This window comes from Pseudorasbora parva, chromosome 11 (assembly GCF_024679245.1).
Source record: "Pseudorasbora parva isolate DD20220531a chromosome 11, ASM2467924v1, whole genome shotgun sequence".
Lineage (NCBI taxonomy): Eukaryota > Metazoa > Chordata > Actinopteri > Cypriniformes > Gobionidae > Pseudorasbora > Pseudorasbora parva.
Genome location: NC_090182.1, coordinates 19636454 through 19650934, shown reverse-complemented (window position 1 = coordinate 19650934; position 14481 = coordinate 19636454). Strand labels below are relative to the sequence as shown.

The following is a 14481-nucleotide window of genomic DNA, read 5'->3' as shown; positions in this document are numbered from 1 at the left end:
CTTTATTTGACAATTTTATTTGCTGTTTTTTTGTCAGCATAGCCCCAATAATGACAGCAAATGAACATGTAAAGGTCTTATTAAGTATGTGTATTTATATATATATATATATATATATATATATATATATATATATATATATATATATACACTATATATATATTACCATTGTTTTGTTTTGCATGCTTAATTTTAAAGTATGTGTGTGACTCAAGCATGGTCAATTGTTAGATATTGTCACAAATATAGAGGCATTATATCAACACGGCATTATATCAACACAACACAGTTTGTCATAAGTGTTAGCAATAAAATGTTAATAGATCATTGATTGGCATTACATTTGTATCTGTATGTGTAATATATATATATGTATATATATATATATATATATATATATATATATATATATATATATATATATATACACACACACACACTTATGTATATGTATATATATATCCCTTCGTTTGAAATCAGATAACTTTGATTTCGTATCGCATTGCTGCATCAATAGGATGAGATTTACAGTAATATAAATTAATTTCCAAGTTCCCAACCAAAGGGAACACAGATCACCATAATGGTGAGAAATTTTTTAGGAAATCAACATAAATTTATGAAGTCAGCTTATGTGACGCTCTCCCAAAGTATTTAGTTGTATTGTCAAAAAGATTCAAGTTGACTGGAAAATGAGTGAATGCAACTAAGAAGAACGATGACTGCAGAAGTGGAGGAAATGAGTGATGAGTCTATTAAGAATTGCCCCACCTCAACCTTTTGCCCGCCCACCGTTTTTTTTTTTCCTTTGGCAAAATGTTACTCAAACCAGTCAAGTAATGTTTACTTGGGTTTTCTGAGTAACAAATGCATTAGCATGCCAATAGTTCAGATTACAATTTTTTAAAAAGTAAGTTCCACAAATTATTGGACATTAAGTAAAGTTAATTAAAAAGTCTAAGTATAAACAACTATTGGCTTTTACGGTTCATTATTGAGTGTGTGTTCAGGTTGAAGTCCCCACCAGGAGAACACACACACACACACACACACACACACACACACACACACACACACACACACACACACACACACACACACACACACACACACACACACACACACACACACACACACACACACACACACACACACACACACACACACACACACACACACACACACACACACACACACACACACAATAAAATGAACAATTATTGCAAAGAAATCTGAAAGTATTTAAAATTGTTTTTGTTTCTTATATTTTTATACTTTGTGTCTTTCTTTCTGCCATGTGTGGCTCTCATAGGACCATGATGTGGTGGAATTGAGTTATGCTGCATTGCATTTTAAGGAAAAAAAAAACAGAAGAGTTCGGAGGAAAGAGGAAACGTCTCAAGACTGCGTGTACAACCAAATCTATATCCACACTGACTATATAGTTGAGTACAGAAATATGTAGACTCTATTAAACAGCCAATTAACTTGTGCTACACTTGCTTTTATTGTTATTAATTTACTAACAGTGTATATCATTTTGTAAAAGTTTGAACACACAACATATTTAATTTCACACATTTGTGATCATTAAAACTTTTTATTTTTTATTTTCTTCCCCAAAATCCATATTGCAATCCTTTTAAATCTGACACATAATTATAATGGATCAAGTCAGGTTATATTGCCTTTATCTATAAAGGGCTTTACAATATATACAATACAATATATACAATGTATACAATACATATATATATAATTTCAGCTGTTGTTCAGCTTAAATTACTTCAGTGTTGAAACAAAGTTGAGAAGTTTATTCTAGATTTGTAGAATTGTAAATTCTACTGAACATGTTTCATTTGGGAATGATTGTCCTTTTTTTGGCATTACTGTCCCCTCAGGCTTTGATCTTGATTAGCATCAAAAACTGGATGTATTTCTCTGTAAATAATAAAAAAAAAAGTTAGTAAATAAGCTATTGCAAAGCTTTTACTTTTTAAGTAAGTAGTAAGGAATTACTGTTTTATTGGCCACATTTTCTAAACTGTTAAAATAAGAGCTATCAGTATGGTGTTGTTATGCAGTGATTCAAAACATATTTAAGCAGCAGTGTTCCTGATGTTATTGAAATATAGAAATATATATTTTTATCAGATTAGATATATTGAGTGTTAAAAATTATAATGCTAATCTATGCATTCACTCGGAGGCTGCTATGAGACACTTGTTGCACATTGCAGTAAGTTAGATTGATATAATGCATGGCAAAACATACGTGCTATAAATAAAGAAAACCAGATTTAAACAATAAGACTATCTGTGTTGAGCTATGTAACAATGATTCCCTTTCGAGAGAGGTTCCTCGTATTACGAATGGGAAAACTCCTTTTCTCGAGAATATGAAGCAAAACTTTATTAATAAAGGTATCCATGTAAAGCGTAGTGCCGCTGTACGGCCATAGCCCAGCGCGAGGAGCGCTCTGATTGGCCGGGCCGCGGCAACTACAGGAACCTATGGTGAGGCGGCTGAGAGGAACGAACCAATGGGGGGCGTTCCAGAAAGCCCGCCGTAAAAGGTGCTTATATTTGCATACAGGAGGCTATATAAGACCCTAATTCGCCATAGGTGTCAGATTTTATCTCCTTCAGCGACACCGTCGCTGACCTCCGAAATCAAGCAAACCGCCGTCGAAAAGCAACCAGCAGGACATTCCTGCAGCCCTGAGGACGCCGAATTTCCTCCGAGTCTCCGCCTTCAGCCACCTGTGTTCCTGCTGCGCCATCCGGCGATATATATCCTTTATACTGTGTGTCTATGTTGAGTGTTATATGTGTTTGTGTGTGTGTTGCCGCTGCAACGCCACTTCTAGAGCTTACAGGCTTGTTCTATTTGAGGACTCTCTCGTTCCGCCGCGTCGTTTAGCGCCGCGGAAAGACGGAGCTCTTCTCACTCTCCCTCTTCTCTCGTTCCAATTCTCTCGTCCAGTCGCGCTGTCGCCGCGGACGGAGAATAACGTACTAGAGTGAATAAACAAACTAGAGCCGAAGCTCTCGCCGTGCTATAAGCGCCGCGGACAGAGTTTTTCCTCACGCTTCCAATTCTCTCGTTCAGTTGCGCTGTCGCCGCGGACAGAGAATACTAGAGTGAATAAACAAACTCGAGCTGAAGCTCTCGCCGTGCTAGAAGCGCCACGGACAGAGTTTTTCCTCACGCTTCCAATTCTCTCTTTCAGTTGCGCTGTCGCCGCGGACAGAGAATACTAGAGTGAATAAACAAACTCGAGCTGAAGCTCTCGCCGTGCTAGAAGCGCCGCGGACAGAGTTTTTCCTCACGCTTCCAATTCTCTTGTTCAGTTGCGCTGTCGCCGCGGACAGAGAATACTAGAGTGAAAAAAAAAACTCCGTGCTAGAAGCGCCGCGGACAGAGTTTTTCCTCACGCTTCCAATTCTCTCGTTCAGCCGCGCTGTCGCCGCAGACAGAGAATACTAGAGTGAATAAACTAACTCGAGCCGAAGCTCTCGCCGTGCTCATTCTACCGCCGCCGTGCTGAAGCGCTGCGGACAGAGAATACTACAGTAAGTTAGACGAGCGAGCTCGGGCTGTTGGGTATGTCAAGAACAATGTCGCTGCAGCGCGCGCTTACTGCCAAGGAAGTTGTAATGGCTGCCTTGTCATGATAGCGCGCGCGCCCCCTTCCACAGCGCGTTGCTGACTAGAGCGCGACTTACGTCATAGCACGCGCTCACTGTCAGAGCATAAGGGCGTCGGAAAATGGCTGCCAAGCTAAGCCCTTTTTTTACTCTATCACTTCCAGTCCCCTTTATTCAGGCGGCTGGAAAGGTTTTTACACTGTAGACAAAGTGTCCACTACACAGTGTGCACCCCTACATAAGCACTGTTAATTCAGCCCCACAAAATCACAAATAAATCCCGCCGCGGCCGGATTACACCATATAAAGTCAACTAGCCTTATTGCAGTCAACTAGCCTGTGGTCAAATACGCTTGTCTGCACGCGCGCTTTCAGCCCCGCGCTTTCGCGCCGTGGTCGAGGCCTTGGTGAAAAGCAGCGTCAGTCACGTGCTTCGCACCGAGATTTCGAAACTGTTAGAGAAGGGAGCGGTGGAGCCCGTTCCCCCATCCCGAAGCGAGTCGGGCTTCTACAGCCGATACTTTCTCGTTCCGAAGAAGGACGCAGGTCTCAGGCCAATCCTAGATCTAAGGCATTTGAACAAAGCTCTAATGTCTCGCTCTTTCAAAATGCTGACAGTGAAACAGATCCTCGCGCACATTCGCCCCGGGGACTGGTTTTTCACGATAGATCTGAAAGATGCATACTTTCACGTTCAGGTAGCCCCCCACCACAGGCCATTCTTGAGATTTGCCTTCGAGGGGCAGGCTTATCAGTACACGGTCCTGCCATTCGGGTTATCCCTGGCGCCCCGCACGTTTACGAAACGCATGGACGCGGCATTAGCCCCGCTCAGGCTGAAAGGGATGAGGGTGCTCAGCTACCTCGACGACTGGCTAGTGATAGCCCAGTCTCGAGCACAACTACTAACACACAGATCCTGGCTCCTCAACCATTTAGACTGTTTGGGTCTCAGGATCAATATCGCCAAGAGCTTGCTGTCCCCCACTCAAAAGATATATTTTCTGGGGATAATTCTAGACTCGAGACTCATGAACGCGCGGCTAACGACACAGCGCGCGCTATCCGTCCAGAACATGGCGGCTTCATTCAAAGCCGGGACTCGTGTTCCCCTGAAACATTTTTAGAGGATGCTCGGCCTTATGGCCTCGGCATCGTCAGTGCTCAGGCTGGGACTGTTACACATGTGTCCCCTCCAGCGTTGGCTACACGCCCGTGTCCCTCCTTATGCATGGAAATGGGGCCGTCTTCCCGTCAAAGTGAACCACAGCCTTGTCAAAGCTCTGGCTCCTTGGACGGGGACAGAGTGGTATCGGAGGGGCGTGCTTATGGGCACGGTTACGAGGTTGAAAGTGGTCTCGACAGACGCCTCCACTCGAGGGTGGGGAGCCCTACACGAGGGCAAGCCGATCTCTGGCCTGTGGACAGAAACAGAGAAACGGCTGCACATAAACTGTCTAGAGATGAAAGCGGTCTCGTTATCGCTGACAGCTTTCCTTCCACATATAAAGAACCACCACGTCTTGGTTCGTACAGACAACATGTCGGTGGTAGCGTATATAAATCGCCAGGGCGGCCTGAGATCACATTCTCTTCACCGCATGGCGAAGCATCTCCTTTTATGTCCATCTCCTAGGGGAATGGTCTCTTCACCCGCAAACGGTTCTCTTAATTTGGAACACCTTCGGCAGAGCGAAGGTGGATCTCTTCGCCTCAGAAGACAACACTCACTGCCCAATATTTTTCTCCAAACGCAGGGACGCCCTGGCCCAGTCTCCCGCTATATGCTTTCCCCCCGATCGCGATGCTGCCGCAAACCATCAAGAAAATCAGGGGGACAGCATCCACGGTGCTTTCAATAGCCCCGCTCTGGAGGAACCGAACGTGGTTCTCCGATCTGATCCAGCTGTCAGACACAGCCCCATAGCCCATTCCGCTGAGGAAAGACCTCCTCACGCAGGCGAAGGGGAAGATCTGGCTTCCCAGTCCCAAACTATGGGCCCTCCACATATGGCCCATCAACTGGTATCGGGAAACCTCTCTGACAGAGTTATGAACACTATTGCGGAAGCTAGAGCCCCCGCGACTAGGCGGCTCTATACTCTGAAGTGGTCGGTGTTTTCTAACTGGTGTGCCGTCCGAAATATCGACGCACGCTCATGCGAAACAGCAGAAGTGCTCACTTTTCTCCAAGAGCTACTGGACGCGGGTCGTTCCCCCTCCACGCTCAAAGTTTATGTCGCCGCCATAGCAGCTAACCACGCTCGGATCGCTGGACATTCACTAGGGAAAAGTGAGCTCATTGTACGTTTTCTTAAAGGGGCTAGGAGATTGAACCCCCCTCGCCCCCCCTCGGTCCCTATTTGGGACCTCGCGGTGGTTTTAGGCGCTATGAAGGGTCCCCCCTTCGAGCCACTCCAGACCGCGACCGTAAAGCTTTTATCACTCAAAACCGCGTTTCTGCTGGCTCTGGCCTCGGTTAAACGTGTGAGTGATTTACACGCACTCTCAGTGAGCCCGTCCTGTCTCGAGTTCGGGCCTAACAACTCCAAAGTTGTTCTCAAACCGAGACATGGTTTTATTCCCAAAGTGCTTTCTACCCCTTTTAGAGCACAGGTTATTACTCTGCTTCCATTACCCGCGTCTCAGGGTGAACAGGACGCGAACCTACTCTGCCCGGTCAGAGCTTTGAGACTGTATCTGGAGCGCTCCTCCCCCTTCAGGCAGTCGGACCAGCTGTTTGTCTGCTTCGGCGGCCGCACTAAAGGTTGTGCTGTCACGAAGCAAAGACTCTCACACTGGATAGTGGACGCGATCTCGCTGGCATATAAAAACCTGAGTCTAAAAACCTGACTTGCCCTATAGGCGTTAAAGCCCACTCCACTAGAGGCATGGCCTCATCTTGGGCTTGGTCGTGCGGCATTTCTTTGGAAGATATCTCTCCGTCCACTTTTAACAGATTCTACAAATTGGAGGTTCCAGCTCTGCAAGCAGGGCTTCTCTCCATCTAGGCTCTATCTTGACCCTGACAAACAGATTGCCTTACGTTTTGGCCTGTACACATTAGCCCTCAAGCACTTATTCATTCATCATAAGATCCGACTATGTCCGATCAGCTGTTCAAACGAACCGACTCTTCCAGTTCTTCATTCCCCTTATAAGCCGCCTCTGTCGGTCTATCAGGGGTTTATTAACATGTGCTTTGGGTATACTGGGTCAGTCAGCACACACACGGCGCTTTACATTGTGTTCCCATACGTAATATGAGGAACCTCTCTCGAAAGGGAACGTACTCGGTTACTTTCGTAACCTCGGTTCCCTGAGAGAGAGGAACGAGTATTACGTTCCGTGCCGTGTTTATGCTTCTCAGGTATCGCTTCAGTCGATCTTAAAACCTGACACCTATGGCGAATTAGGGTCTTATATAGCCTCCTGTATGCAAATATAAGCACCTTTTACGGTGGGCTTTCTGGAACGCCCCCCATTGGTTCGTTCCTCTCAGCCGCCTCACCATAGGTTCCTGCAGTTGCCACGGCCCGGCCAATCAGAGCGCTCCTCACGCTGGGCTATGGCCGTACAGCGGCACTACGCTTTACATGGATACCTTTATTAATAAAGTTTTGCTTCATATTCTCGAGAAAAGGAGTTTTCCCATACGTAATACTCGTTCCTCTCTCTCAGGGAACCGAGGTTACGAAAGTAACCGAGTACGTTCGTTTTCTGTCAATGAATGTCTCCAAACAGTTGCTCACATGTCTAATAAAACGTTGTTGACGTTTCCATGGTTTCTACAAAATAAAAACGGAATTGAGGGTAATGCGTGTATGATGTCATTGATAGGCGACACATGGACATGGTCCGTGTCCTGTTTAAAATTGCTTATTTCTCTGGATTTAAACATTCTTGGAAACATTTAGGATAAAGTACATACACAAATCAACAAAATATATAACATTGTTCTAGTGGTTTTTGGGTATTTTAATACAAATCTTTCATATTGTTCCTTTAAAACATTTTGTATTTTGAAAAAAGTCTTTCGAATGAACAAACAGAGATTTGATAAGTAAAACAAAAAAGTGTATTTTACCTTTGCACCAGGATTTTCAATATGGATGGACATGTGGTTGCTATGAGGCCGGCTGGAAAAAGGAGCTGGAGATAAAGCAAAAAATAGATAAAGATACATACTTTTTTAAACAGTGATAAGGCCTGCCTTTTTACCTATTATAACAGTGAATGTAGTCAAAGCACTTACCTTTCAAGGTGTTGGTATAACATTTTATGATTAAAGGCAAGTATGGGTAACTGTAGCTTGGAGTAATGGGCGTGCCAAACGGTTTCTCATTGGTTGGGAAAGCTGCCTGTTCCTGTTGCTATACTCTTAATCGCTACATCAAACATAATCCTATAAGACCAAATTCCATTCTTTTAATGTAAAAACAATGTTAATGATATTAAGAACATTCGATTAATTTTTTTCCCCCAAAAATACCTCTGCATGGCGCAGATTACTGTCCTTACATAACGCAGATTACCGATGTCATCACCACGATTTAGGTCTAAGTTTATCAACCATGTAAATTTATGATCAAAAATGATTATTCTTTATTAATGTTAATTTCAACATTTACCAATACACATTAAAATCATTTACTCTGAACATGTACAGTTGTATTAAATTTTTTACTAACAAAGGTTAATAAATACTGTATCAAATGTATTTATTGCTCATAGTTAATTAATTAATATGTTAAATGAAACCTTGTAAAGTGTTACCTTTAAAACAATGTTTTGCCTGATAGAGACAACTATATATTGTTGATCAAATTAATTTAAAAATAGATATCTGTTTTCTTAACCTCGTTGAGTGACATTAACCAATTTAGCAAACACACAACGCTTTATCCACTAAACCATTTATTCAGTTTTCAATTTAATTGGTCAAGGGCTTGGGTTCACAGGCCAAAACAACAACAACAACAACAACAACAACAACAACAACAACAACAACAAAACAGGAGAAAAATCATTCATCATTTCATCTCACAGTGGCTTTGTATCAGTAGAAACCTATACTCGTGGGAAGAGATTTATGCATTTTATTTCTATAAAAAAAATCCTCTGATGACGTCAATTTGCTCATCGGAAGAACCTTTGGCCAGAGGATAAAGAATACAGCCAGCAGAGGGAGCTATTTCCACATGTTTTCAAACTGCACATTGGAGCTGTGGAAGATTGCATTCATAGCTCAGCACGGGCAACCGTAGGCATTCGTGGAAATGGAGCGGTGGAGCAAAGCAGGGCCGTGCACAGACATTTTGAGGGGCAGTGGTCCAAACCCAAAAAAAAGGGCACTATAAAGGGGTTGAGTATCATTTAATATAGAGAATGAATAACAAACCTTTTACAATCATACTGTAAATACAATTGTTAGGCTTTTGTGTTAATTGAATTTATGTTGTTCTAATTATTCTTCCAAAAAGTCGATTCTGTGCTAATTTGATCTCTTTTCTCTTTTTATTTTTTATTGGAGATTTAAGTAGCAAATGAGAATCACTAAAATTATTGAATATATTTTGGGTCAAAGGTCTTGTTTATGATTTATGTAAATCATACGCAACATTTTTTTAATAACAGAATATGTAAAAGTATGGTATTTGGGGTAAAAGGCATAATTAACATGATGATAAACAGCTGACTAAAATGGTAAATATCTTAAGTTGGGTGTCCATCTTAGAGGTTGCATCATATTTATAATAAAAATACGATAATAATATCATATAATACAAATATATTTAGTTGTTACGATAACGATAACATATTGTAACGATCAGGGACGTGCACAGGATTTTTGAGGGGCAGTTGCTCTGACCTAAAAAAGCCCCCCCAAAAACTGAATGTTTTTGCTAGCCTACCTGCTGCAAAATTACACAATTTCTGTACAAATAGAGCTATTTTATATAGTGTAATTTATCACTTACCACGATCTTGTTTTTTCTCTTTTTGCTTTTCTGGCTTCCTAAAGCATAATTCCGTTTCATGATTGCTGAGGAGGTTTTGTATTTTGCCGGCAGCAGAGATTGCGTGTTTGGGTCAAGCGGGTAATATAGCACTCGGAAAGCGTTCCACCCATAGGGGCGGCCATTGCTAACCAAGCCATCACCTGCTGTTAGCATCCCATTGACTCCCATTCATTTTTGAGTCACTTTGAATAACTTTACATTTGAGGGGTTTAAAGACTCCATTTGTCCATTGTTTATTTCTAAAGAAACACGACAATGCATAAAAGGCTTCATTACCTTACACTATCGCCCCGCAGAAGCTGTTTTTGTAAAAATAGGCTAACGGTTGCGTCATAACCAACGCAACTCTGTCGTACAGTTGAGAAATTACCGTATAGACAGGAGGAGACGCTCAGAAACAATCTTTTACTGTCTATGAGGCAGTCGGGGGGACGTTGAAACATAAAGTCCGATAAAGTCAAGGGAGAAGAATGGGGAGAAGCCGATAGTGATCCAAAAGCAACGGGAGAAAATATTTAAACAACGTGATTCAGCTTTCACTTTCCACAACTACTAGAAGACCTACAACTGTCAGACAGGAGGCTCACGTCACATCTACGTCGTCAAGCTCAGTCTGAGCCTGCGCAGTACGCTCAGCCATCAGGAAGTGAGTGCCTCTGATTGGCCTCATTTTTCCGACGTTGAAGTCAATGGGATAGCTCTGTCCATTTCTTTTACTGTCTATGGTTTGGGTGGCTGCTGTCAGCGACGACTGAGAGGGCCCCCTTGAGGGGGATTCCGATAACAATGTAATCGCACTTTACTGCATTGACTATCAAAGGGGCGCTCAAGCAGTTTGTCGTTGCATTTTATTCTTAACCTGTCGTTGTCTTGAGGCCCCAGGCCAGCTCGGGGCCCCAATCAATTGCATGACTTTCACTTTGCTTGACTTTCACTTTCACTATCACTTTTTTAAAAAAAATTTTTTATCTAGGCCTACGTGAAATTCTGCATCCATTGTACTATTTTTTAATTTATTTTTTTCCACCTCAGAAGGGCAACGTGAGCCGAGAAGGGCATATGGGCAGTTGCCCGGGCAACCTGAGCAACCCCCCTGTGCACGTCCCTGGATGGTGAAAACACTTAATGAGAAACCTCGTGTTGCACTAATATTTTGTGTTCTTCTGCTTTCCTGTATATTGAATTTGGTATTTTAACATCACTGTCTTACTGCATTAATACTGACTACAAACCTGGAAAAATGACTGGCAGTCAATGGAGGAAAGCCTTGTTTTGCCCTCCAGGTGGACGTTCCTTTAAGCATGTGACAACACGTGAAAACTATGAATTGTAATATAGGAAACGGTTCAGCACGCCCCCTACAGTTCGGCACGCACATTTCTCCAAGCTGCAGCTACCCTTGTCTCATTAAAGGTGCACTATGTAATTTTTCCCTCTGCTAGAGAGCGCCCATTCAAAACAAAGGCATAGTTTGATGACGCCAAGTTTGAGCTCAGAATCTTAGGACGTGGTTTTCACCTCACAGCCGGTGGAAAAGACTCGGGATAGGACTCGGGCAGAAATCATGTTCATGGATGTGATTATTAATGTTACTGTAGTATGAAGCAGAGCAGGACCGAGTGTTGAGAGAGCTGAGCAAGGCCGCTGGAGCGATTGCTATACAACTGATGGCTCACAAGCAGCGGGACTTTTATTATGACGAGACACTGTCGCCAGCACCATTTCCGCTTCTCTGGTCGTGAGGATGATGTAGCATAGCTCTGTTTAGATACATTTATGTTTGTTAAAAATGATGTTATGACGATATGACACTTCAGGGTATCCGCGGGGTCTTGAAAAGTATTAAAAGGTGAAAAATCAATTTTGGGAAAATTAAGACCCTTATGAAGTATTAAAGAGTCTTATCACGGCTTTATAAAGTTAAATTTTGAAAGTATTTTGTTCAAGCTTTGTCAAAAGAGTTTGACTCCAAAAAGTATTTATTTTCATCCCCATAAGTATTAAAAAACAACGGGGCGCTCAGTCTGAGATCGGCCCGGAGCGCGCGCGCCAAGGATGGAAATTAGCACCACCATCAGCCAAATGCGGCTGATTTTGAGTTGTGGCAGGTAAACTCGCTTCACCTACCGAGCTGTTTCATCTCTTTGTAAACTGTTCAATGCATGCGAGTGCTGCCGTATGTGCGCATATGACCAGTCGTTTTCTCCATCATCACTCGCGTGAAGACGCGCTGTGAGACTCACGGAGCGAGTGGATCTGACGCTGTGCATCATCCGAAAGCGCGCACTCGTCTCACAGCGCGCAAATATTGAGTTCTCTTTCAAGTCTTGCGCTTAAGCGGACCAACTCACAGAAGAAGTATGTCAACATGTCCATCTTGATGAGTATCCTAGCAGACATAGTCTGAATATGCCCTTAAGTGAACTGTATAGTATGCACAGTCGAGAAAGACGAGCATATCCCTGCATCAGGTCTTAAAGGCGCAGTAGCCTTTACTGCTGCCTGAGTGATGTCCTTATATTTAGTTTGGCATTAAACAACGCTCTTGATTGAATAGCTTTTGTACGTTTAATAAGGATTAATCTTTAATTTAAACAGTTAAATATGCAGTTATTTTACATTTGATATCTTAATTCAATTTCTGTACCTTTCTGCAGGCCAGTAGGCATGTGCATTATTTAATGTACACATGAGTGAGGTCGAGTTAAACATTTTAGTTTGAATTAGATTTTTCGGTTTTCGGCTTTGGTTTCTTCTTTTTTGGTTTCGGCCAAGAATTTTGAATTCGTTGCATCCCTACTGACAATGTTCTGCTCGGTATGTTTTCAACACGCTTCAAAGATGCCAGAACGAATAGTTTCATTGTTGGGACTAAAAACCATAAAACTGGAAGCCATTGTAGAGCTTGTAGTATTAATTTTCACATGCAGTTACACATTGTCAGTTAAAAACAAAAAAGTGGCTGGTAAAAACATTGAGTGGTAGACTTTGAAAAAAGTTAATTTCCATCCCTGGCGAGCGCATTCTACGGGTGAAGTCATGTATTTTGCGAAATGCGCAGTTAGGTGATGTGTCGCCCTCCATACGTTGCGAAACAGATATGCAATATAAGCGATACAAAATTGGCCTACGATAGAGATTTTAAGTCTACATTCAACTACAACTGTTTATTAAAGGTTTGATGCCGATTAGAACTTGAAGTGCGATGAGGTCTTAAAATATTTTGAGAAGGTCTTTAAAAAGTCTTAAAAAGGTATTGAAATTAACTTCAGGATTCCTGCATATACCCTGCACTTGTTGTACACTGCAGAGTAAAGCTGTTTCTATAAAATAAAACGGGAAAAACAGAGAGTAGGGCAGCTATGACTCGATTGACAGGCGACTCCCTCAGACATCCCGGTTCATTGGTTAAAATAGCAATTTTCTCACAATTTACAAATAGCTGGAAATATTTGGGATATTGTGAGTACTGAACTGAACAAAATATATAACACTGGCCTAGTGGTTTTTGGATATTTGGATATATACATTTTTTTACATAGTGCACCTTTAATATTATTTGTAAAGGTTATACTTGAAAGCATTACTCGTTTAACTGTAAGAATTATGTTTAAGATAATCAAAAATGACATTAGATTTTCTACAGAACTTACAGAACTCTACAGAAGTGCCAAACAATGTCTAATATGCATAACATTTTACTTATTTCTTTGCTGTTCAATACCCTATATGTCAAAATATGGTCTATTTACAAATGTACTATTTGAGGTTGTAGGAGTACAGAAGAGTATTGAAAACATATGTCACATGTATAATACAATATTTTGCAGTACAGACCCTTTTCTTGTCTAATCCTGATGCAGAGATATACAATCCACACAGCACATATTCCAATAATATTGCACTGAAAGATCACAACTCCAATCCAAGTCTGATCTTGGATCCTAGTTGGATCTAAATCTGAAAAACGAACAGAAAAGTGCAATTATTATAATAAATTGTATATCTAAAAATCACTGGTACATGCACACTGAATAACTTAAGCAACATAATACAGATTTTGTTTTAATTTTAATCAACTGACAAGTTCAGTACAGCCAATTTATGTTCTTGTTTAAAAATCAGAACTCACCTGTTCCTAATGATGATGCATTTGATTCATTTAATGTCAAAAATACTCCATTTCCAAACTCAATATCAAAGAAAACCTCCACTCCACAGTAATAGACCCCCTCATCCCAATGACTAACGTTAATAATACTAAGAGAAAATCTTTTTTTTGATCTGCTGATATTGAAGCGTGTGTTTGTATACCCTTTATAAAAAATGGGATCAGCGACTGCTCTCGCCATAACGACAGCGCATGGCCGTTGGCTCTTGATTTGCTTGTACCAAAACATGTCATAGATAGTGTAGTTTTCTGTGAAAAAGCATTGCAGAGTCACATTGGCACCAGGTTTAACTGTGATAACAGAGTCATGCTGATGGAGAACCGTGCAGAGAGTGTAATCTGAAACAAACAAAATTAAAAACATTTTCACAAGTTTAAGCATTAGTTGGTCTATAAAAAATGAAGACACAGAGCCTTTTTTCAGGTCTCACAGTCTATTGCTGCTGCAGGCTACAACTGAAATTGTTTAAATAATAAACTACACTTACACATATTAAGATACAGCACCAAAACCGCCTGGATAATCTGGACAAACATCATTTGTGGGTTGATAGTCTAATGTTTAATATAACGAAACACACGAGACATATAACACATGCATACCTACATAGGTGTCGTATGAGAGATCTTCGTTAG

The 14481-nt window shown here is 41.6% G+C and overlaps 2 protein-coding genes across 3 annotated transcripts in view; one reads left to right on the top strand and one right to left on the bottom strand.

Annotated features, from left to right (window-relative positions):
- Positions 1-2232, top strand: part of nitr13 (novel immune-type receptor 13) — a 32070-nt gene extending 29838 nt beyond the window's left edge. The window contains exon 6 of one of the 2 annotated variants that reach the window (XM_067457327.1): positions 1313-2232. In XM_067457327.1, coding sequence (XP_067313428.1) covers positions 1313-1465 — 153 coding nt within the window. In that variant the 3' untranslated portion in view covers positions 1466-2232. The remainder of the gene's footprint in view (positions 1-1312) is intronic. The other variant, XM_067457326.1, reaches the window with a different exon arrangement.
- LOC137092837 (CMRF35-like molecule 6) lies at positions 1828-14481 on the bottom strand. Its single transcript, XM_067457328.1, has 6 exons — positions 14453-14481; positions 14334-14370; positions 13807-14184; positions 13512-13634; positions 7739-7803; positions 1828-1941 (listed from the first exon to the last, which is right to left on the bottom strand). Exons 2-6 carry the CDS (start codon positions 14335-14337, stop codon positions 1921-1923), a joined length of 591 nt encoding a protein of 196 aa, XP_067313429.1. The 5' UTR covers positions 14338-14370; positions 14453-14481; the 3' UTR covers positions 1828-1920.